The sequence below is a fragment of the Nicotiana tomentosiformis genome, chromosome 11, assembly GCF_000390325.3.
Source record: "Nicotiana tomentosiformis chromosome 11, ASM39032v3, whole genome shotgun sequence".
Lineage (NCBI taxonomy): Eukaryota > Viridiplantae > Streptophyta > Magnoliopsida > Solanales > Solanaceae > Nicotiana > Nicotiana tomentosiformis.
In genome coordinates, this window is record NC_090822.1 from 78,036,941 (window position 1) to 78,063,581 (window position 26,641).

The 26,641-nt window shown below is 39.7% G+C and overlaps 1 protein-coding gene across 1 annotated transcript; it reads left to right on the plus strand.

Moving 5' to 3' along the window:
* Positions 1–21,625: 21,625 nt before the first annotated feature.
* LOC104106962 (uncharacterized) lies at positions 21,626–25,381 on the plus strand. Its single transcript, XM_070189502.1, has 2 exons — positions 21,626–21,666; positions 24,805–25,381. The coding sequence occupies exons 1-2, from the start codon at positions 21,626–21,628 to the stop codon at positions 25,379–25,381; spliced, it is 618 nt and encodes a 205-aa protein (XP_070045603.1).
* The last annotated feature ends 1,260 nt before the right edge of the window (positions 25,382–26,641 follow it).

The following is a 26,641-nucleotide window of genomic DNA, read 5'->3' on the forward strand; positions in this document are numbered from 1 at the left end:
CATTGCGTCACCTTTGCGAACGCGAAGGCTAATTCTCCCCAACCAGCTCCAGTTACACTTTCTGAACACGAAGCCTCTCATGCAAATGCGACCACCAATCAACCTAAGCCTACGCGAACTCCAGGCCATATTCGCGACTGCGAAGGCCAAGTTTTGCCTGCCTCTAGACCATCACGAATGCGGTCCCTCATACGCGAACATGATGCACCAGCCAACTTCCTTTCGCGAATGGGAGATCCCAACCGCGAACGCGTATAACAAAAAACCTAGAATCAAATTACCCACCATGATCGCGAAATTAGCTCCGCAATCGCGATGAATCACTAACACCAGCTATGCCAAAGCTCACGAAAATGGGCCTAAACCACCCTAAATCCCACTCGAGCCTCTCAGGATTCCATCTAATCACACTAACAAGTCCAAATACGTTATCCAGATTTATACAAAGTCTTGAAATACCAAAAGTAACATCAAAATCAAGAATCAAAGATCTAAATCCTACTCTTAACTTTCAAACCTTCAAACATCGCCGAACGCGTTCGAATAATACCTAAACATTTCGGATTACGACCAAACTTCACACACAAGTTTCGATAAACTAAATGAACCTATTTAAGGTCTCAAAACACCAACCAGAGTCTTGTAACACCGAATTCGACTTCAAGTCAAACTTAGCAAGTTCTAAACCTTCAAAATGTCAACTTCTTATAATAAGCGCTAATTCACTCTCGGGCCACCCAAAACTCAACCGGAACATATGCGCAAGCCTGAAATCACTATATGAACTTAGAGGAACATTCAAATCCTGATTCCGAGGTCGTTTGCTCAAAATTCAAACCTTGGTAAACTCTTCCAATTTGAGAATCACTCTTCTAAATCAATCTCGAACCTCTCAAACATCGATACTAATCATACATGCAAATAATAGCGCATCATATGAATCTAATCAAGGTCTCAAATCACTGAACAGAATGCTAAAACTCAAAACAATCGGTCAGGTCATTACATTCTCCCCCACTTAAATATAGGTTCGTCCTCGAACATGTCAATAGTCATTCCAAAGGTGTCAAATAACTGTATAAGCTCTTCATACATGCACTCATACCATATCGATCCATATAAGTCCATTAACACAGTTTTGACTGGAGATCCTTCCCTCGATCTTAGACCATAAGCCTTATAACCAAATGCCAATATCCGAAATTCCCTATAAGATTCAGTTATTATATACATACACTGTATCAATCCCCACAAGCTGCATCAAGTCATAAACATAGTCCCAATATGTAACCACATGATGTACCCCATAACTCTTATGCCTATAACCATATCTTCTACCCGCAATAACTACTCATAACCAAACCCAGTACTGATAACGTACCTTATATTGCATAGAACCCTGTGGCAACACTTTTCAACACTGTTATTGATGAAAGAAAAGTGTAGAACTCATAACCACCCCTAAAAACCACAAGACATGGGGATCTCTCGCCTAATATGAACCATTACCAAATCCTAAGCTATCTAATGCTAGCCATATTCCAAACATACCTTATCCAACCGGTTGCATTATTCTAGGTCCAATAACCTTGTCTCACCCTGTACAAGTTTCTCGACCAACATGCCACATGAAATACCATCTAGAATCTCATACGATGCGATCTGTGCGTGAAATAACTCAAACATGTCCAATAATGGAAAGGGAATACGAGGACTATCCAGTACGTGTAATAGGTATATAAGATAACAAATTGCTATGAATCCATCCCACAAAGGAGAAGCAAAACACACAAAATAAGTACAAGGAATCATACCCAGCATAACACCATTATGACGTGCAACCCGATCCCATAACATCCTCGTGGGAATTCCTATCAAGCCATAAACCTCATATTCATTGAATACATGTGTATCAACAACAAGCATGGAAAGTGCATAAACATAATCCCGGGGGTGATAGACAACATAACGCGCTATAAAAAATAAAAGACAAGCACAACTATGGTGCAATCAGCAAATCAAAATACAATGCATCTTGTACAACGCTCACCCTTCTCAGGCGATACAAGATAGTGCTAGCATTATTTTAAGCATCTGCAATCTCTCGCGTTGTCTAGACATCATGTTTTTCCTTCTGAATTTGAACCGCAACCTTGCTCATTCAATCCCAAATCTCACGTGGCTCACCGAATCTATCATGCTACCATATGCAAATATGAGAGTGCCATTATCAACTATAAATCACAAGTGGGATAAACACTCCATTGACCAGAAATCCTCCACTAACTGAATTCAAGAGAAAATCACAGGATGTAACAAACTTGCCATACCCGTAGAAGACATTAACCTCAAGTCATGGTCAAAACCATCGTGAACCCTTCGAAAACCATTTTCACATAACTAAACCATCATAACTAAATTGCTCTAAATCAACCAAGGCAAGCAGACTGTTGAACCCCAAACTATTGTCACAAAATACCTGTAAAGCCTTATCATAGTAAAGAAACCGAAATATCCAGTACCATGTTGATCCGAGACACTGCTAAACTGACCCAACTTCTTCAGACTCCTCTTAACTTGCCTTTAAGATAATACTTCTCTTTCCAAATACACTATGTCCCTCAATCAAACATCATCCTAAGTGATCCCAACATGAAACTATGTCATCCTAAGACCCATAAGCCACTTTATTCTATCTCATGCACTAAATAACACCTCAAACAGAAATGCCTGCTCTAAAGAGATCTTCTATGGAATTGAAGTTGTTTCTTCCATCTCTCAAATGCTGCATCGTAGAGCAGATAATGATATAAAAATACTACATGTCTCTTTCACAATCCGATGCAAATCTCAATCCTTAGTCACACACGAATCTAGAATCCCTATATACCATATCTCAAATCTTGAACCCACTACAACCATTCTCGAGGATCACCCACTCTTATCTAGTCCCGAATACATAGCCAAACTTACTGAATGGCTAGTGCTCTGTAAGCATATAAATTCTCAAAACTTTTCCCTTGAACTCTACATCTACAAAGGACTAACATTAAGTCATTCCACAACCATCATATATCAATAAGGTAAAAGGTAACACGTATCCACCAAATTCCTTGCTCGAATCATCCTGATGTCCTCCTCCTAAAGTCATAACTATTCCACCTACATAACGAAATCCAGAAACTACAAAAATACATGACCATGTGACCAAAAGTGTTGATAGTAGGCTCACCCACTTGGATTTAATCCATAATCACATAACCCAATGACCCACAATGACTGCTCCTCCTATCTACCATGACCACCTGATAGACCTATCTCGATCCCTGCACAATTTATGTAGAAGTATAGTATTAGTACGAAAATTAACATGTACCCAGTAAGTATCTAGTCTAATATCGAAGATGTAGTTGTGAGAGATCGACATCGACACTTACTAGTGGTCCAATAATCAAATATACATTAGAAAATAGACAGGTATGAGGCATGGCAATGTTACACCCCGTACTTTCATTTTAGAATTCGTCTTAAATGAATCAATATAAGAAGGAGAGTTGAAGGACATTTACCAAGATAATGATGGGATAAAATAAGTTTTAAGGAAATATCGTGAAGGTTGGAGGATAAACGAACCAAAGATATTATAACACATACTTTTGGGGTTAAACTAGGAATGCTTAATATGCTCAGAAGGTTGTATTTTAATGTACTTTAATCATATAATACTAATATGTTAAGGTTTGAAGTCAAGAGTGTTGTAATACAAAAGTCGGCGGAAGTTATCGCAAGTTACGTTCATAATTTTGCTGAACTTTGGGTCTAATATCACTGAGATTTTCTACCAATATACTTGGAGTTACGGAGTGTTCTACCCACCAAATTAAATACCTATGATTCCTGTTTTCAACGCTTTAAACCATTTGTCGATACAATATCAGAGTAGAGAAATATTCGTATTTTTTGAACCATGCACAGGCAGCCCCATGGGACCCACTTAATGCGGTGGAAATATGCAGATATATATATCAAACGCATGCAGCTCATTCTCATTCGTATTATTCACTATTTATAGAACCAAAATACTCCCAAAGCCTCTCCTATGGTTGTCCTATCAATTAGATCAGGTTTTGCAGGTTTATAACGTGGTTCTAGCTTCAGAAAGTTGGTAGAATACAAGTGCTCTTCCTCTCTCTTCTTGTTGACATCTTGGAAGTTCTTGTGGAATTCAAGGGCAGTTTTGGGTTGTTTGAGGTAATAATCTCTCTTTACTTTACGTGTTTGGATTAGTATATGTGATGGTTAGCATGTTTGGTTAAATATCCGCAAGTCAAAGCCCGAAAATCGTAGTTATGTTGGTCATTGAATATGGGACTATTTTGAAGGTGTGTTATTGCTTGAAAATTGGCGCAGTAGCTCATGTAGGTTGTTATTACTTCTATGGGCATATTTATGAAGAAAGAAAAGGGTTTAAAACTATACTTTGTTAACCGGCAATTCGAGCTTGTCACTCGTTGTGATATGTTAATAACTTGTTAGTGATATATATTGTACCCTGTTATTCTTATTGTATTGCTCTCGTTGTTGTTTTTGATGGGTGGAGTTGGAGAAAGTCAAATTTATATGGGAGATGCTGCCCGAATTTAAATAGAAAAGTTACTAACTTAGAAGATTCAAACTAAGTTCCTTCTTGGCATTAATCATAGACCTTGTTGTACAATGTTGATTGAGTTGTATTGTGGAATGCTTTAAAAGTATTGTGGAGACAAGGAGATTGAGGTATGTTACGACTTACTCTTCCTCTCATCGCTTGATCGATATGAAAAAAACGTAAACAAAATGCTACGCCATAACGACTACACACTTAGTATAGAAATCTCCATATTGATTCATAATCAAATAGTATTGTCTCCAAAAGTCTATTCTTATGATTTGTAGGTTCTATAGAGTCATGTAACAATAACAATGTCAGTCTCATAACGTTGTTAGGAGGTGTAACGACCTTACGTCACTCTGATAAGTTCATGATGTCTCTTTATGGCTCTTGCACATGATATATATAATGAGTCTGTGTGTGGCTCTGATGCCGTTATATACGCATATATATGGTACGACAGTGCTATAGACACACCCCTGATCAGGTGTATATTATGATGATGATGATGATGATGCCCAAGGAGGCTTGACATATATATATATATGATGGCGCTATATGCGTGTATATACTGTATCCATGAATATGATGGTTCACAATGGCAATACCGAGCCAAGGTTTAGTTTTTTATTCCTCTACTACATTGATATCTCTCCTTATGTTGTTTTAGCCCTTACTTACTCGATACTTTTTTCGTAATGACATCCCTCTTTGCCTGGGGATGCTGTGTTTCATGCCCATAGGTCCCGATAGATAGGTTTTCGGTCATTCCAGTAGGGTACCAGCTCCAGAGTTGCCTTTTGAGTTAGTATACTTATATACATATGTTTATGGGTATGGTGAGGCCATGTCCTAGCCTTATGATGTTTATGTACTCCATAGAGTTTTGTAGATAGATTGCATGTTTATAAATGTTTTGTTCGGCCTTGTAGGACGGTATATCTCATGTCTATCATTTTGGGGTTGCCTTTTGTCTAGTATTCTTTATGTTATTTTCAGGTTATCTCATGACGTCCCTTCTTCCCATTTACGCATGATAGTATGTTTAAGGATACATTATGTTAGTGCTCGGTAAGTAAGGCTCGGGTGCCCGTTGCGGCCCTCCGGTTTGGGTCATGACAAACTTAGTATCAGAGCAAGTTTGTCCTAGAGATGTCTACAAGTCGTGTCTCGTAGATTCTTGTTTATGGGTGTGTTGCGCGCCACACTTATAAACAGGAGGTTGCGGTACATTTAGGATGGTTACCTTCCATTCATGTTATAGATCGTGCAATAGAGCTTAGTTGTAGGGAATCGAGTCTAACGTATGCGTTGACGTAGGTTGTACCAAGATATCATTTCCCAAAAGAGCTGCATCTAGTCGGGATGTTAAGGAAGGATCGGGATGGGGTATGAAATGTACGCACTCTATTGAGACAGATTTGTCTGAGGACCAGGGTGAGTCACTCCCTCGGATAGCCCCAGTTCCACTAGTACTATAGTTGCTCGTGGAAACTCCAGCATCATTAGCTCTACGAGTTCGACCACGCTTTGTCTGATCGGAATGTGAGAAAAGCAGTCAAGGTATTGACACAGTTGGTAGCCTTTTAGGATTGACGTCTCCTGAGGGGCCCTGATAGTGATAGATCCCTTGAAGGGTCAGGGAGTTCACGACCTAGGGAGTCCAAGGAGCGAGAGCCGTCTATATTCTCAGGGGATGAGTCCGATGAGGTTAGGTGAAAGACCAAGAGGGCTAGGATAGTTGTTGATTTTGGAAGACTGATGGGTGGTGGTAGGTTACAGCAGACTAAGTTTGCATAGTGACTTGCGTGTGATCAGAGTTTTCAGGTAAGTCCGAGGCTATGTTCGAAGACATCAATATTTTAGGATCATGCTAGTACAGGTAATGTGGAGTCGCCCCAGCCACTGTGTCATCATTGTGGTTGGGCGCATGCATGCCCATGTCGTGTAGGTATAGGGGGTTGCTTTTGGTGTGGTAGCAAGAGCCATGGGATAAGAATGTATCCAACTCTTAAGCGTAAAGACCAAGATAGGGGTGGAGATGGAGCTTCGGGCTCCGGAGATTACTTTCTGATTACAGATACACAACCCAATTATCTATTGGAATAATCATGCTGACTAGTAAAATGTTACTTGACAATGCGGGGAAGCTCAGATGGATAGTTTTCGACCCTTATGGATAAATCATTGTATATGAAAATATAGTAAACATAGATGATAAGCGCATCAAGCGAAAGATGCCATCGGGCTTATAGGGTTATCAGATGAGTAAATCACTATTAGACGACTAAAGAATGAGGCCATTTAGAGTACGAGAAGTCGAGAATCAAGGATCTCTTGTTAAAATTACTTCGAAGGAGACGAGAAGTGAAATGTTGTGAAAGGTTTGTATGAAACCATGTAGAGCAATATGAGTGAATAGGGAAGACTATTAAGGGAAGTAAGTTAAAGTATGGAAGTACAATAAGATTCGTAGGCAAGTGAGCTCTGAGGTTACAAAGCAGTATGGGCCACATTTTTATTAAAAATGAATTAGAAATTTTAACGGGGATTATCGAAAGGTCAATTTAACAATACAGATGTGCGGTGATGATATCGGAGGATGACGTAGGATGAACTATAACTAAGGTACCGATTAGAGATTCAAAGGATTCTCATACTAGCTAGCATTGCATTGATAGAACGAGTGATGAGAAGAAGGAGGAAGAGTATTAGTGGGAGAAGAACCTTGAAAGTTTTTTACAAAGATATATTGACAAGCCACGTGAACTAAAGTTAATCCCGTCGAAAGAAGGCATGCCAGCAAGAACATATGACTCACTACGTATATGGACCCTTATAAATTGTCTCAAAGGAAGAAATGTTACCCATAGGTCAATTATAAGCTACCAGGAATACAGACCTACGGAACGCAGAAAGATAAGTAGGACTTCAAGCGTGATACATTGAACTATTTTCCTAAGGAGGGAGACGAGGTGGTAAAGCACTAAGTCGAGAGCACGTTTGTTTAACAATGAAAAGATGGAAGGATAGTGACAGAAAGGAGTATAAGCAACTTTAAAGTAACACAGGGTAACCATGATATGGAAAAGAGATGATATTGGTTTATAAATTGATGACAAGCATAGTCAAACACTTTATACATGGGAATTTTAACCTTAGTTAACCTTAAGACTATGTTAAAGTTGGAAGATATGACTCCCAAAGAAATTGTTGAGGTTGAAAGAAGAAGGAAGAACAATCATAAGGAGTTAAAAAAACTCGAGTACGATGATTCTTGAACTTAAAGATAGACCATGGTAATATCTAAATGTTGCAACCGTGATGGATAGTCGAAATGACAACAAGAACAAGGGAGTTAGTACAATATTTTAAGGAAAACCCTAAAGAACAGAAACCATTAAAGTGGAAACAATAAAGTCAATATCAAGGATAAGACTTAGGATAGACAATAAGGAAAGGATGAAGTAGAAAGAAGCAGTATGAAGGTAAGTTGTTTCACAATGTCAGTTTCTTCTATAAATCGGAACCAAACCAACAAAGAAATATGTCAAATGCATACGGTAATAAGAAGATGAAAATCAATAGATGAGGTCCAAAACTATATGTATAAGGGATTCAGAATGTGTGAAAATTTGATCATACTAGCAAATAAGGAATATCATAATATAAGCCTAATAAAAAGTCATTGACAACTAGGGACAGTGAGAAAAATAAGGAGGAATGGAGAACCATAATGGTATGCATGTTTCATATAAGTCAGCTTAGAACTAGAATAAAAAGGGCGGAATCAATATTGTAATGGATGCATTCAGTTGTAAGTCAAGGGTGGTTTGATAAATGAGCAAGCCCAAAAGGAAAAAGGGTTGACTATAGGTCTTCCCAAATTAACAAGTTCAGAATACGCTTGCAAGACTTAGATAATAAAGGTATAATGGCATAGAATATGGCAGAGTCGTCTCTTGTAGATAGGGAGGATTTCCTTTTTATGTAAAGTCAAAAGAGGTATTCGGCAAGAGAAAACTATAGATTTTGAGTCTATTGATGGAGGGATCTTGAAACATCATGGCCGATTGCGTATTAGGACAGAGGTTCATTATTCATGCTATTCTATTCATCTTGGAACGTCAAAGATATACCATGATGTCAAAGGATTACATTGGTAGGATGACTTGAAGAAAATCATTGTAGGATTTGTGGCTTAATATTCCAATTCCTAATCAGACAAAATAAAACATCAGGACCCCAATGGATTAACACAAAATAAAGTAACCCAATATAGAAATAAGAAGTGATTAAGATTCATTACAAATATACAAAGTTCGATTCCACATTGACGACTATGATTAGTTTGACAAAAAATAGTTTACTTTTACTGGACAAATTACTAAAAGTTATGTAAAACGAAAGGGTGCAGAAGGTAGAGCAGGTACATAATGTTTTCGCCTCGATTATGCTTAAAAGAGGTGCTCAGTTTCAGATAATTTCTGAAAGTCCTCTCAAAGAAACTTGGGTACATAAGATAATTCTAGCAAGTGAAGCGTACAATTCAGATTCTCAAAGACATGTTACAAGCTAATATGCCAAATTTTACTGAAGGATAGGATAATCAATTAATGACTATTGAGTAGTACACAACAATAACTATAATAGTATCTATACATGTGGGAGGACCATAAGGATACATTTTAAACTGCACGGAGTAGCTACTTATAAAGCACGATGCTTAAGGAAATGTAGATTCCCCATAAGATAGTTGAGACATAATTGTCCAACCTGATTTAATGTATCAAGTTATAGAAAAGCCAGCCTTATTCGAGAGTGTTTGTGCTTAGAAGCGTCATAAATCGAATCCCAACATGCGACAACGAGACATAAAAAATGTCGAGTTAATAATGAGCTCTCTTGAAAATTTCACTCATGAAGAGCATAATAACATAATGGAACAAGCTAATCAAGATATATATAAAGCCACGTCCAAACTGAATTGAATATTTCCTCAGAATTAGGATCCGTTCACCTGGTTATCATGTTCCGATATTGAAGAAATGCATTAAATGATATATAAGTAATAGAAGGTCAATATTATGAGAAGATTCCGGTAACTGTAAATGAATCAGGAATCTATGCTGCATAAGGACATGATGTTCAGATTATAGAGAACCTATCTTACGAAGAGGTTCTAGTTGCTATTCTAGATTGGCAGGTTCGCAAGTTGGGGACGAATAAAGTGACTTATGTAAAGATATAGTGGAGGAATAAGAACTTCGAAGGAAAGACGTGAGAAGTGGAAGAAGCAATGAATTCTAAGTACCCTCACTTGTTTCATATAGAAGATTCTTAACAATTGTAGCTTGATCATGTGTTTTCTTAGCCCATGTTTTGTGATTTTGATTAACATTCACTCTATGAATAAATGATATTCGGAATTAAAGCGTTATAGTGATAAGTGAGGATTTTGACTACTTATTACCACCTTTTTGCTTTTGTTTTAGACCAAAAGTATTGATTTATGTTCCCGAAACTAATGAAAGTGTGAAAATTACAGGAATATTGGAAGTTTAATCTCTAATGATGAAATCTGACTCAAAAAAGAGTATTATAAAGCGCAAGGCAAGAAGGGGCGCAGAACTTAAGAAGTACGGTCCGCAGAAGGATTTATGCGGCCGCAAAAGGATTTCTGCGGTCACAGAAGAAAGTGTGTACTGCATAATTCCATCTGCGGCCGCAGATCAAGTACAAGAGCCCAGCAGAGTTTTAGTCAATGTGCAGACCGCACATGAATTGTACGGCCGCAGAACAAGGTCTGCACTGACAAGTGATTCAAAGTTCATAGAGTGTGCAAAAGACCAAGACCTGAAGCCTTGATGAAGTGCAGACCGCACAAGAATTATGCGGCCACAGAAGATGCTTTGCGGCCACAATCCAGAATTGTGCGGCTGCAGAATTCAAGACCTGCTAGCTGAAGAAATTTGCGGACCACACATGAAATTGTGCGACTGCAGAACCTCCCGAGAGAAATATTTGTCAGCAAATTTGGGCCACTATACATAGACGAGTTTCATATTTTTAGGTCAAGTTTCGAAGTTTGAGCAGTTGTAACTGTTACATTTTGCCATTTTAGGAATTTTGTGATTGTTTTAGGTCTTAAATATCATATTTTACCATTTTAATCTTGGATTATGAGTTTAATTTGCATTTCTTCTTTACTTTCTTCAATTCTCACTATGAGTAGTTAGATTCTTACTAGGGTTGTGACTCAACCTTAGTGTGTAAACCTTATGGGTACTTAATTTAATGCTTGCTTATGATTTGATATTGATTATTTAGCTTATTTTATGCTTAAATTTTAGAATTAATGGCTACAAACATTAATTTATTCCTTTTTGACTTGATCTCTACTTGAGAAAGAGGGACCTAGTCTAGGATACCTTGGCAAACAAATAATTGGGCTAATTCAGGGTTTGATTAGCCTAATTAAAGGGTTCAAACTAGAGATAGTGAGGACCCAACTTGAGCTCATATCAACTATTTTGTTTGATAACCATTTGGACTTGAGAAAGCCAAATTGGAAAAAATCACTCTTTGACCGAGAGGTATTGAGTGGGTAACGTAGAGTTGAGAGCTATAATACACCCCAATCAACAAAATAAGTATTAACATATTTAACCTATTAGGCGAATACCTAGGTTATGGTCACATCCCTAGGCTTTTTAATTATTTGGAAAAATACCAAAGACACTAATTCGCTTCTAGTTCTTTTCTTAGCTTATAATTGCTAAAGTAAAATTAGAGTTTGAAATCAAAACCTGTTGTTTGGAAGCATAATTTTGTTATTCCATTCATTTTCGTCAAGTGTATACTCCTAACACCTGTTGTAACTCCTTGTAAAAATCGACCCCGTCTCTTGTTAGGTACTATTTTTTCAACGACCGTTTCCACTCACTATTGAGTGCGGATTAGACGTGGATCATACATCATTTTCAGGAGTAGAATTATATGGACACAAGATAAGTTATAGTTTATGGCCTTTTCATTGACACCGGTGGCCATGTGAGGCCCAAGAGATATTATTTTTTGTTTATGGACCTGTGTGGCATATGATATGTTTTTGGTTGTTTGACAGGTATGTGTTAGTCCTATTTACAGAGAAGACTCTATCAAAATTTTCGCAAAATCCATAAGAAGTAAAAGTTATAGGGGAGATACTGGCCGAATTTATATAGACAAGTTACTAATTTAGAAGATTCAAACCAAGCTCTTTCTTGGCATTAATCATAAACTTTATTGTATAATGAATATTGAATTCTATTATGGACTGATTAGAAATTATTGAGGAGACAAGGGGATTGAGGTATGTTAAGGCTTACTCTTCCTCTCATGGCATGATCTATATGAACGAAACGTAAACGAAATGCTACGCCATAACGACTCCACTCTTAGTAGCTAGAAACCTACATATTGATTCATGATCAAATAGTATTATCTCCGAGAGGTCTATTCTTATGATTTGTAAGTTCTATAGAGACATTTAATAATAACAAGTCCAGTCTTATAATGTTGTTCAGAGGTGTAACGACCTTACATCACTCTGATAAGTTTATAATGTCTCTATATGGATCTTGCACACGCGCGCGCGCGCACACACACACACACACACATATATATATTGATATTATGAGTCCATGTGTGGCTCCAGCGGCGTTATATATGCACATATATGGCACGACAACACTATAGACGCACCCCAGATTAGATGGATATTATGATGATGATGATGATGATGATGCCCTCAAAGGCTTGGAGACCTTATATGCGCGTATGTATATTATATGATAATGGTGCTATATGCGCGTATATACTATATTCATGCATATCATGGCCCACAGTGGAAATACAAAGCCAAGGTTGAGTTTTATATCCCTCTATTACATTGATATCTCTCCTTATGTTGTTTTATTCCTTACAAACTCGGTACTTTATTCATATTGGCGTCCCTTCTTTTCCTGGGGATGCTGTGTTTCATGCCCATAGGTCCCGATAGACAGGTTGTCGGTCCTTCCAGTAGGGTACCAGCTTAGCGAAAGTTGTTGTTGCACTCCACTTGCTCCGGAATTTCTTTTTGAGTCAGTATACTTATTTACATATGTTTATAAGTATGGACGGGCCCTGTCCTGACCTTATAATATCTATATACTCCTTAGAGGCTTGTAGACAGATGTCATGTGCATAGATGTTTTGTTCGGCCTTGTAGACTCGTATATCTCATGTATATTATTTTGGGGTTATCCTTTGTCGAGTATTCTTTATGTTATATTCAGGTTATCTCATGATGGATCTTCTGGCCCATTTACGCATGATAGTATGGTTAAGGATACATTACGTTCGTGCTTGAAAAGTAAGGCCCGAGTGCCCGTCGCGGCCCTATAGTTTGGGTCGTGATAGGCAAGTAGCAAAGAAACAGATAAATATGTACAACATGTTCTTCAATAGAAAATAAATACGAACTCATTAAATATCGATTACTATCTCGAATGGGATATATGCGACTAATGTCAGGGGTAAATGCCAAAAATCGAGTCAAGACGCTCATGTACGCACTGACTCCTTATTGAACATAATACATACGATTCTGCCAAGGTGAACGGATTGATCCCATAAGAGTGGTTTTACAATATCCTGTCAAGGCAAACGACCCGATCCTTACAATATCCTGTCGAGGCAAACGGCCTGATCTCATAAGAATGGTGTTATAATAATCCTCTCAAGGCGAACGGCCCGATCCCATAAGAGTGATGTTGCAATAATCCTGCCAAGACGAACGAACCAATCCCATAGAGTGGTGTTACGTAATCTTGTCGAGGAGAATCGTCTGATCCCATAAGAGTATTGTTACATATTCCTGCCAAGGTGAACGGCTTGATCCCATAAGATTAGTGTTGAGGCGATAAGCCCGATCCCATAAGAATATTACTAAGCTTTTTCATAAGAGTATTGCTGAGGCAATCATCCCGATCCCATAAGAATATTGTAACTTTCGACGGGTCAATAGACCAACTCGCGAATATACTTACGAGTTGACTAATCATGAAACTTTCGAACAAATAAGTACGAAATTGGAGTAAATACGTAAGAGAAGGTATGATTTCCGCGGCTAATCAAGTAGCGTACCAAGTCTCTAAAAAGTAAAGCTCGATAATCTACACAAGTCTAGTCTCAGGCTAAAACATGAATTAAAATATTTCAACATGCAAGATTAACTCAAGTGGTACAATTAAAGCATAGTATTAATCTAAGTCTATTCGGACGTGCCAAAATCTAGAATACGCATGGATGCTCATCACCTCGTATGTACGTAGCTCCCATAACATAAAACATATAGTAAATAGAATATCTACGGGGATAAGTTCCCTCTTACAAGGTTGGGATAGAGACTTACCTCGCTCTGATATCCTATGCCATCTCTAACATCTCACTAGCACCTCAAACCAATGTCGAACAATCCAAAACTAGCCAAAGAACATGCAAACCAATCAAAACTTACTCAAGAATCCATAATTTATCAGTTAGAAATAATTTCCAACCCCGTACGAAAAGTCAGCCCTGGTCCACGTGCCCTGATTCCGAAAATTATTGAAGATTAATATTACCCATAGTACCAATAACTCAAATATATAATTTGTTATCTAATCCAGGTCCAATTTTATGGTCAAAATTAAAAAATACTATTTCTAGGTTTTCCTCTATAAACCCATATTTTATACCTCCACACCATGAAATACGAGCCTAAATTAATACATATTCATGAAATTTAATCAAAAGTGGGTTAGAAACATTTACCTTCAATTGGTGGGTGAAATGGCCCTCTAAAATTGCCCAAATATCGACTCCAAATGAGAGAAATGAGATAAAATGAGCCAAGTCCCGAAATTCCACTTATAAGTCTGACCAAGTACTGTTTTTCGCGATCGCGACAGGTCTCTCGCAATCGTGATGACCAAAGGAAACCAGCCAAAAAAATAACTACACGATCGCGACTGAAGAACCGCGATCACAAAAGCCAAGAAGTCCAGCTCCTTCGCAAATGTTGCATCACCTTTGCGAAGCGCGAAGGCTAAATTCTACCCATCCAGCTCCAGTTACACTTCAAGAATGTGAAGCCTCTCACGCGAACGCGACCACCCCTCAGCCCAAGCCTACGCGAACATGAGGCCTTATCCACGAACGCTAAGGCCAAGCTTTGCCTGCCTCCAGACCATTGCGAATGTGGTCCCTCATACGCGAATGTGATGCACGAGCCCACGTCCTTTCACGAACGTAAGATCCCAACCGCAAACACGTATAGTAGACTAACGTCAAATTACCCTCTGTGATTGCGATACTAGCTCAGCGATTGAATAAATCAACGATACCAGGAAAACCAGTAATGCAAAAGCACACAAACATTGTCCGAATATACCCGAATCACACCCGAGCCCCTTGAGACCCCGTCCAATCACACCAATAAGTCCATATACATTATGAAACTTATCCAAAGGCTCAAAACACCAAAATTAACATCATAATCAAGATTCGAACACCAAAATCCTTCTCTTAACTTTCAAACCTTCAAGCTTCATCGATTGCATCAAAATAACACTTAGACATCCGGATTACGACCAAACTTCACACACAAGTTTTGATAACTAAATGAACCTATAAAAGGTCCTGGAACACCAACCGGAGCCTAAAAACACCAAAGTCAACTTCGAGTCAAACTTAGCAATATTATTATGATAGGATCGAGTTGTAACCGCAATATTATTATGATAGGACCGGATTGCTCGCCGCAACAATATGTCCATGAGGATTGGGTTGCTACCGCAACAGTTTTGTATTTGGAGCGGGTTGGCGCCCCAAAATTTATGTTATGCATTTTTCTGTTTGACTTGTGATAATGTCCTCCGTTGTTGGTTATGCTTTGTTGTTCTCGGATATCATTTTTTCTTCGTTGATTTGAGCTGTTGAGAAAGGTATTAGTTGTTTTATTTGAAAAATATGGTTATTACTACTTCTATTGAATCCTTTTACTATTATCCACCTTTAATCCTGTTATTATTATTGTTATTTCTCTTACTAGTTTTATTACTTATTAAAGGCATAGGTATATATGGTAAGTGTCTTATCATAGCCTCGTCACTATCTCGTCAAAGTTAGGCTTGATACTTACTGAGTATATTGGGTCGGTTGTATTAATACTACACTTCCAAACTTCTTGTGCAAATTCAGGCGCGGGTCCTAGCGGTATTCAGTGGAATACATAGCTTGGACTTCAGGGAGACTCGCGGTAGTGATGCACACTCGTTCACAGGCTCTGAAGTCACATTCATTCTCTTTACTATTGTTTCTTGTATCAAACAGTATAATATTTTATTTTAGACTTTTTATTTAGTACTCTTAGTAGCTTATGTACTCAGTGACACCAGACTTGGGAGGTTCTTAGATGGTTGTATTGGTTTAAACTAGTTATGTAATTTCTGATCCAACTTAAGCTTCCAAACTAAGAACCAATTGATCCAAATCATTCCAAAACCTCCCCGAATGAAACCAATCATCCCCGCAAGTCATGAAACCACAAATGCACATAGGGGAATCTTCAAATGGGGAAACAGGGCTCAAATACACAAAACAACCGGTCGGATTGTTATATGCTCTCCCTCCTAAATAAACGTTGGTCCTTGATCGTGTATAGAGATATACCTGAAGTGCCAAAAATATGGGGATAACGGCTCCGCATATCATTTTTGGTCTCCCAAGTCACCTCCTCGACCGGTTGAACTCTTCACTAAACCTTCATCGATGCAATGGTCTTCGACCTCAACTTCCGGACTTGCCCGTCCAAGATAGCCACCAGTTCTTCAACATAGGTTAAATTCTTGTCCAATTGCACTAAGCTAAAATCTAACATATGTGATGGATCACCATAATACTTCCGGGGTATAGAAACATGGACACTAGGTGAACTCCCGATAAGCTGGGTGGCAAAGTAAGTTTGCAGGCCACCCTACCCACTCTCTCAAGAATCTCAAACAAAAGGACCAATACACCGAGGGATCAACTTGACCTTCTTCCCGAACCTCATCACACCCTTCGTGTGTGAAACTCTGAACATGACCCTCTCACCCACCATGAATGCCACATCACGAGCCCTCTGATCAGCATAATTCTTCTGCCTGGACTGCGCTGTACTAAGCCAGTCCTAAATCCACTTCACCTTTTCCAAGGCATCTCGAACCAAATCAGTGCCCAACAGCCCAGCCTCCCCAGGCTCAAACCAACCAACCGGAGAATGACATCGCCTCCCATATAAGGCCTCGTATGCAGCTATCTAGATGCTTGACTGATAGTTGTTGTTGTAGGAGAACTCTGCTAGCGGTAGAAATTGATCCCATAAGCCCCCGAAATCAATAACACAAGCACATAACATGTCCTACAAATCTGAATAGTGCGCTCGGACTACCCGTCTATCTGGGGATAAAATGCCATACTCAGCTCAACCTATGTACCCAACTCACACTACACGGCTCTACAAAAATTCTATGTGAACTACGTGCCTCGATCTGAGATAATAGACATTGGCACGCCATGAAGGCGAATAATATCACGAAGATAAATCCGAGCTAGCTGCTCTAAAGAGTAGGTAGTCATGACTAGAATAAAGTGTGCAGACTTGGTGAGTCTGTCCACAATGACCAAACTGCATTGAATCTCCTCAAGTTCCGTGGAAGTACAACTACAAAATCCATAGTGATACGCTCCCACTTCCACTCCGGAATATCAAGCTTGTAAAGCAAACTGCCCGGTCTCTAATGCTCGTACTTCACCTGCTGACAGTTCAAACACCGAGCTACATACTCCCCAATATATTTCTTCATTCTTCTCCACCAGTATTGCTGCTTCAAATGATGATACATCTTCGCGGTGCCTGGATTAATGGAATACTGTGAGTTATGGGCCTCTTCAAGAATCAGCTCTCATGACCAATCAATATTGCGCACACAAATACAAACCTGAAGCCTCAACACCCCATAATCACCAATAGTAACCTCCTTGGAATTACCAAGCTACACCATGTCCTTAAGTACAAGCAAGTTGGGATCATCATACTGACGCGCCTTGATGCGCTCAAATAAAGAAGTCTGTAAAACCACGGAAGCAAGAACCCGGATACGCTTCAAAACATCCAACCTCACAAACTGGTTGGCCATAGCCTAAACATCAAAAGATAATGATCTCAACCTAACTGGAATAAAAGCAAGATTCCCTATGCTCTCAGCCTTCCTACTTAAAGCATCGGCCACCACATTGGCCTTCCCGGGAAGATAAACAATGGTTATATCATAGTCCTTTTGTAACTCTAACCACCTCATGTGCCTCAAGTTCATATCATTTGGCTTGAATAAGTGTTGTATACTCTTGTGATCTGTGAGCACCTTACAAGACATGTCGTAGAGATAGTGCCTCCAAATCTTGAGCGTGTGAACAATGGTTGCCAACTCCAAATCGTGCACTGGGTAGTTCTTCTCATGGGGCTTCAACTGACGCGAGGCATAAGCAATCACTCTACCCTCTTGCATCAACACACATCGAATGACTATCCGTGAAGCATCAAAACACTTTGTATAAGAAACCAATGCTGAAGGAAAAACCAAAACTGGAGCTTTAGTCAAAGTAGTCTTGAGAGTCTGAAAGCTCTCCTCACACTCGTCTAACCACCCGAATGGATCACCCTTCAGGGTTAATCTTGTCAAAGGAGCTACAATGGATGAAAAACCATTCACGAAATGGCGATAATACCCAGCCAAGCCTAGAAAACTCCTGATCTCAGTAGCGGTAGAAGGCTTGAGTCAACTCTGAACTACCTCAATCTTTTTTGGGTCCACCTTAATCCCCTCACTAGATACCACGTGGCCCAAGAATGCCACCAAGTCAAGCCAAAATTCACTTTTGGAGAATTTAGCATATAGCTTCTTCTCTCTAAACATTTGGAGCATGATCCTCAAGTGTTGCTCATGATCCTCCCGACTACGAGAATACACCAAATTTTGTCAATGAACACGATGATGAAGGAATTAAGATATGGCTGGAACACGTTGTTCATCAAGTGCATGAAAGCTGCTGGGCATTGGTCAGCCCAAAAGATATCACCAAAAACTCATAGATACAATAACGAGTCTTGAAAGACGTCGTCGGAATATCTGAAGCCCGGATCTTCAACTAATGGTGCCCCGATCTCATGTCAATCTTCCAAAATACCCTAGCACCCTGAAGCTAATCGAACAAATTATCAATACGCGGTAGTGGGTACTTGTTCTTGACTATAACCTTGTTCACCTACCTGTGGTCAATACACGTCCTCATAGAGTCGTCTTTCTTCTTCACAAATAGAACTGGAGTACCCCAAGGTGAGATACTCGGTCTGATGAATCCCTTATCAAGAAACTGCTGAAGTTGTTCCTTTAATTCCTTCAACTCCATTGTTACCATGCGATACGGTGGAATAGATATAGGCTGAGTGCCCTGCATCAAGTCAATACCAAAATCAATATTCCTATAGGGTGGAAAACCTGGTAGGTTTGTTGGAAACACGTCTGGAATCTCTCTCACTACCGAAACTGACTCAACGGTAGGAGTATCAGCACTAACATCCCTCACAAAGGCTAAGTATGCCAAGCACCCCTTCTCAACTATCCTCTATGCCTTCAGGAAAGACACCACCCTACTAGGAACATGACCCAATGTACCCCTCCACTCCAACCTCGACAACCCCAGCATAGACAATGTCATAGTCTTAGCATGACAATCCAGAATCGCATGATATGGTTACTACTAATCCATGCCCAAAATCACGTCAAAATCCACCATATTGAGTAACAGAAGGTCAACACTAGTCTCACAACCCCCGATAGTGACCAAACACGAATAATAGACACGATCTACCACAATAAAACCCCCTACATGCATAGACACATAAACAGGAGTACTCAAAAAATCACAAGATATATCCATATATGAAGCAAAATAGGATGACACATAAGTGGAACCCGGATCAAATAAAACTAACGCATCTCTATGACAGACCGAAACAATACTTGTGATGATAGCATATGACGCAACAGCATCAGTCCTACGAGGGAAAGCATAACAACGGTTCTGGCCTCCACCTCTATGATGTCATCTACCCGCTTGTCCTCCACCTTCAGCTGGTGGTACAGGTGGAGTAGTAACTGGAGCAGCAACCATAGCCTGAGTACCCTGCGGATGTCCACTCCTCCGAAGCCAGGGACAATCCCTCACCATATGCCTAGTATCACCATACTCGAAATAACTCTTCTGTGGGCGTGGCTGCTAGTACTGAGTTTGACCCGGACGGCTAGAATAACCGTTGTAGGCACCCTATGCAGAAGATGCACTGGAGGGTGGCTGTCCGAAATGAGTACTCTACCATGATGAGATGAACTGCAGAACGGAAATAACCAAATCCTCCATAATCTTGAGGCCTATTGGCCTCTATATCCCCTATCTCCTAGTCGCGGATATGCTCCAACCTCCTAGCGATCTCCGCAACCTACTGGAATGAAGTATCAGTTTCCAACTCCGATGTCATCCCAAATCTGATGCCATAAATGATTCCCTCAATAAATCTGCAGACCCTCCTCTAATAGTGGAAATCAAAGCAGGTGCATGATGAGATAACTCGCTAAATCTCATAGCATACTCAGACACAATCATATTCCTTCGACGCAACTGCTCGAACTCGGTGTGCAATGCATCCCTGAGGGTCTATCGAACGAACTCCCTAAAAAATATATCAGGGAACTGAGCCCAAGTGAGTGGCGTTGTGCCAGCTGGCCTACTCTCCAATAAGTTTGCCACCATCTATATGCTGACCCCGTCAGATGGAAAGTAGTAAGGTTGACACCGCTCACCTCTACTATGCCCATAGTACAGAATACATGGTGACACCGGTATAGAAAACCTTGTGCATTCTCAGAAGTTGCGCCACTAAAAGTAAGAGAAAAATACTTCTTCAACCTTTCTAACCTCTTCTTCTCCTCATCTGACGCCATTGGCTTGACCTCAAGTTGAACCGCAATCACAGGTTGCATCGGTATAACGCCCAGATCCTTATCGACATAAGCCCGCTGCTCTGGATTACGAGCGACGGGAGTTTGAGATCCTCTCCCAGCCTGAGAAGTAGCTAGTGCAATTGAGATTAATCCCATCTGAACCAAGGTACCGAACATGGTTAGAAAGTACACTACAGTCTTCTGAAGTCTAGGGGTAGGAACAAGCGCCTCGGGTGCCTACTCCCCAATTAGAGCTACTAATGTATCCTGAGTCACGACCCTAGCACGGTCCCTTACTACAGCACGTGCTCTGCATATGCCTCCGCCTATGCCATGGCTTTTAGCAACACCAGCCCCGGGGGAAGCATCATTAGTAACTGAAGCTCGTATCTTCACCATCTGTGAGAGAATAGAAAGATAAAGGATCAAATTATGAAATCAATAAATTCGCACGATAAGGAATGAAAGAAGTCAAATTTCCTAATAGTTTTGTAGCCTCTCGAAGATAAGTATAAACGTCTCCGTATTGATCTACAAGACTCTACTAAAGATGCTTATGACTCGTAGAACCTATGAACATAGAACTCTGATACCAACTTGTCATGACCCAAAATCCCACCTTCAATATCGTGATGGCACCAAGTCTCTAAGACTAGGTAAGCCTATCACACAACAACATTGAACAATATATAACAACCTAATATTAAATAAGACTCAGAAAATGCCCAAATCATAGCCAATATGGTAATACAACAATCACAATCTCAAAACCCGGTAATACGGAGTCATAAGCTCTACTGAGAATACACTAGAAATCTCAGAATAGAATATTATTTTGCAATACAAATAGCAGTATTAAGGGAAAATGATAGAAGGTGACTCTGAGTCCTACGAGCGGAACGGCAGGTATACATTGAAGTCTCCACAACAACTCAGAATAAGCTCACTAACGACCAGCACGCTCAAAGGTACCTGGATCTGCACAAAATAAATATGCAGAAACGTAGTATGAGTACACCACAATCGGTACCCACTAAGTATCAAGACTAACCTCGATGGAGTAGTGACGAGGTTCAAGTTAAGACACTCACTAGACAATAACGTGTGCAGAATATTAATATAAAACCAACAACGGAAAGCATAACCAAATAAGTAGCAACAGAGAATAGGCATGTATTAACACGACAAATTAACCAAAACACATAAGACACAAAGTAAAATCATTTAAGGAAAACAATTACATATTCAAATCACCAAGCCATTCCAACACAAGATTTACAACAAGAATCACCCTGATGTACCGCACATCCTAATCATAAATCACCCTTATAACGCCGCGTGAGCTTCACATTTAAAATATTTTTCCCTAAATAGCTTCACATGCATAAGCCACATTATCTCGTTGTGTGTGCATCACAATGAAGTATTTTCTCTTACTTACAACATGCGTGTAAGCCCCCTTATCTCGCCACATGCGTATCAATAACATCACCCTTATGATGTCGCATGCGCATCTCATTCACAAAACAACAATCAACCCCCACCACACGTGCATATGTACCACAATATCACCAAGAAACAATATCAATGCCACAACAACATATAGCCCACGGCTCAATAACAATGTGTACAAGAATCACAATAATGATATAAGGGTACGGGGAGTGAACAACAGTAAGAGTGCTTCAAATAATAAACAATTCCAATTCAAGGCATATTAATAGCCTAAGGTCTAATCCGGTCAATTACCACTCATACGCCCGTGTACACACTCGTCACCTCATGTACATGTTGTTTCACATAGCACAAATAATATAATTAGACCAAATTCTAAGTGGATATTTTTCCCACAAAAAGTTAGGTAAGATACTTACCTCAATCCAGCCAAATCAATACTAAAAATGGCTTTTAACTTTAAAAATCACCTCTGCTCGGCTCAAATCTAGCCAAAAATAACTTAATAGCAATGCAAGAGAAACCAATTTCAATTAATAAAGTTAGGATCTTTACACAGTTCTCCAAAAGTCAACAAAAGTGAACTCCTAGCTTGCCCAGTCAAAACCCAAGACGAAGGGTAGATATAGACTACTCATAACCCCACGAGTCCATATATGTATTTGGTTTTCAAATCCGAGTCCAATTCAACTATCAAATATCAAATTTTTATTTTTCAAAATATAGTCAAAAATTCTCATAATTTCTCTTCAAATCTCAGGATCTAGATGTTAAAATTCATAATTAATCAAGTTAGATAATCATAATTGAGTCAAAATCACTTAGCTAATAGCTTTGTATGAAAATCTCCTCCTAAAATCGCCTCCCACCGAGTCTTGGGCTGAAAAATGTGACCAATGAGACTAAGTCCCGAAATCCCAATCATTTATTCAGTTGTGGTTGTCGCAAATCTGACACAGGAATCAAAAAAGCGAACCCTGTCAGCCCAAGATGATGTCACAATTGCAACCTAGGCTTTGCATTTGCAATGCAGCCTCTTCGCAAAAGCGACCATGTGATTGCAAATGCAACCTGTCCAAGCCTTGTGCTATCTTTGCAAATGGGATCAAGTTCTCGCATTTGTGACACCTGACATCCCTTGCCTCCTTCGCAATTGCGAATTGGTGTTCGCAATTGCGATAACTGTAGCACCAACACACCAGCAGAACTGAAACCCCTTCAAACCACTCTGAAACGCGTCTGAAACTTATACGAGCCCACGGGACTCCACATCAAATATCTACATAAGTTTAAAAATATCATACGAACTCGCTCGCACACTCGAGACACCAAAATAACATTCAGAACCACGAATCGGACACCAAACACATAGAATTCACAATAAAACTCAAGAATCGCCAAAATCACAACCAAGCGTGTGATTCCTACCAAACCAACTCGGAATAACACCTAAATTTGCAGAAAAGATCAATGACAAAACGGACCTATTCCAAGATTCCAAGTCCCGAAACCAAAATCCGAACCCGATAGTCATAAAGTCAACCTATGGTCAAACTTAAAAAATTTCTAAACTTTCAAATTGCCAACTTTCAGCAAAAAGAGCCAATTCAACCTAGGAACCTCCGAATCCAACTCTGAGTATACGCTTAAGTCTAAAATCACCATACAAACCTATTGGAACCATTAAAGCAGCGTTTCGGGGTCGGTTTAACAAAAGTCAAACCTTGATCAACATTTCCAACTTAAGCTTCCAAACTAAGAACCAATTGATCTAAATCATTCCAAAACCTTCCCGAAACGAAATCAACCATTACCGCAAGTCATGAAACTACAAATGCACATAGGGGAAGCTTCAAATGGGGAGCGGGACTCAAATACACAAAGCGACCGATCGGGTCGTTATATTTGATCATCTGGTTCCACGGGTTAAACAGTACATACATGCATAGCCTGCTAAATTCTACGTCACGTGGATATTATGCTAGGGTAAATATAAACTTTTACTCAATTCTCAATCGACAAGAATCAACAGTTGGGAATAAGTTCAACTAAGAACCAATTTTTTGGTTTTAGTTGAAACATTCTAAAAAAAATAGGATGTTTTGATAATTGCGACAAACTTACTGCCAACTCCAGTATTGTGTTTCAGAAAGTTGAAATATGGGCAGACATATGATATCATAAAATTATTGTGTTTCACAAAGTTGAAATATGTCGAGGTAATATCTTAAAACTTTCGATATGACAGCTTTTTGAGTTTTCTACACTTTGCTGTTAGCCCACACTGATCTAATATGTATGTATGCATCTGTAATTTCAATCACATGGGAGTGAAATATCAAATTCTTTAAGAGCTATAGTATATTACAATCTTATTAACTGCCATAATAAACTGAAAGACAAAAAAAATAAGAATGTGATGGCGGTGGTTGGGTGAAGGCGAGTGGTGGAGCAAGGGCGGCTCAATTTAAAAAAAAGAAAAGATATATATATATATATATATTTATCTTTGATTGAAGTCTATATTTTTAGCATTTTGAGATGTAAAATTATTTTAAAAAATTATAATCAATTTCTTTTAATCATTAGCGCTTATGCGCCGCAAGCAGAATTGGATGAGGAGGTTAAAAGGCGTTTCTGGGAGGGATTGGATGAGATAGTACATAGTATTTCGCCTGTCGAGAGGCTATTTATAGGAGGGGATTTTAATGATCATATTGGGTCAACTGATGGTGGCTATGGTGAGGTGCACGGCGGATTCAGCTTTGGGGATAGAAACGGAGGAGGAACTTCGCTGTTGGATTTCGCTAAAGCATTTGAGCTAGTGATTGCGAACTCTAGTTTTACGAAGAAGGAGGAGCATTTGATTACGTTTCAAAGTACGGTGGCAAAGATTCAAATTGACTACCTCCTCCTCAGGAGGTGTGATAGAGGGTTGTGTAAGGATTGCAAGGTTATCACGGGAAAGACCCTCGCGACGCAGCATAGGCTCTTATTGATGGACGTCGGTATCATGATAAAAAGGAAGAAGAGGTTTGTTCCAGGTCGACCGAGGATCAGGTGGGGAGCCTTGACTAAGGATAAAGCTCAGGAGTTGGGGGGAGGTTATCAGCTATGGGAGCTTGGAGGAGTAGTGAGGACACGAGCGCTATGTGGACGACGATGACGAACTGTATAAGGGAGGCATCAAGAGAGGTATTAGGGGCGTCGAAGGGTTACTCTGCAGATACAAATGGGACTGGTGGTGGAATTAAGTGGTCCAAGGTAAAGTGTAAAGTGAAAGAGAAGAAGGTGGTGTACCTGAAGTTAGTAGGGAGCTCAGGCGAGGAGGAGATGAGAGCGAACAGAGAGAGGTATAAGGTAGCTAGGAAGGAGGCGAAGTTGGCATTCACAGAGGCTAAGACTGCAGTGTTTGGTCATCTATACGAGGAACTGCATGACAAATGTGGGGATAAGAAGTTGTTCTAGCTAGCCAAGGCAAGAGAGAGGAAGGATAGGGATCTGGACCAAGTGAGGTGCATCAGAGACGAGGACGGTAGAGTATTGATGGGAGAGGCATAGATTAAGCGGAGATGGAAGACCTACTTTCATAAACTTCTGAATGAAGAGGGGGACAAAGATATTGTGCTAGGTGAATTGGGTCATTCCGAGAGTCACCGAGATTTTAGGTATTGTAGATGCATTAAAGTTGATGAGGTCATGGGGGCTATACGAAAGATAAGTAGGGGCAGAGCAACCGGGCCAAATGAAATTCTGGTAGAATTTGGAGGAGTGTGGGTAGAGTAGGCTTGTAGGATATTTATGGGTTCGGGTTGCACGCCGCAGCAGGCTTTATCGATTCATGCCATGATTGGCTTATATTAGTGCTTGGGCAGGATCCTCCCCTCCAGAGTCTAACTTACTAGCAGTGAGCGCAGGTACCTACTAAGCGCGAGTGCGGAGTGCGAGTGCCGAGTGATTGGGAGGAATGAGTGACTATGAGAACTGAGTGATTGTGAGGACTGAGTGACTCGGAGGACTGAGTGAATTGATACTTCGATAGTATGCATATGGTTTTATCACTTTGTTGCATTACAATTGACATGCATGCATGGCATAAAGGCATTGAGATACATTTCCTCATGTGGTACGGGATTGTGACATTCATGACTTCACATACACATTGACATGTAGGTTGTACCTTCCTCATGCCATCTGATAATGAAACCTATTGTTGAATGTTTTTGGGAAAAATCACAGTTTTCATATTTACTCATATTTTGGTGATTTCGGTGAAAGATTTGGATTTTACTGTTATACTTGAAAAGCATGCCTATTTTTCGGAACTATGAACGAGTTGAGCATTATACCTTTGAGTTATTACATGTACTACTTTAGTTATATTGTTATGAGTTGTTCCTGACTGTTGGTGTTGGACTCTAACCTT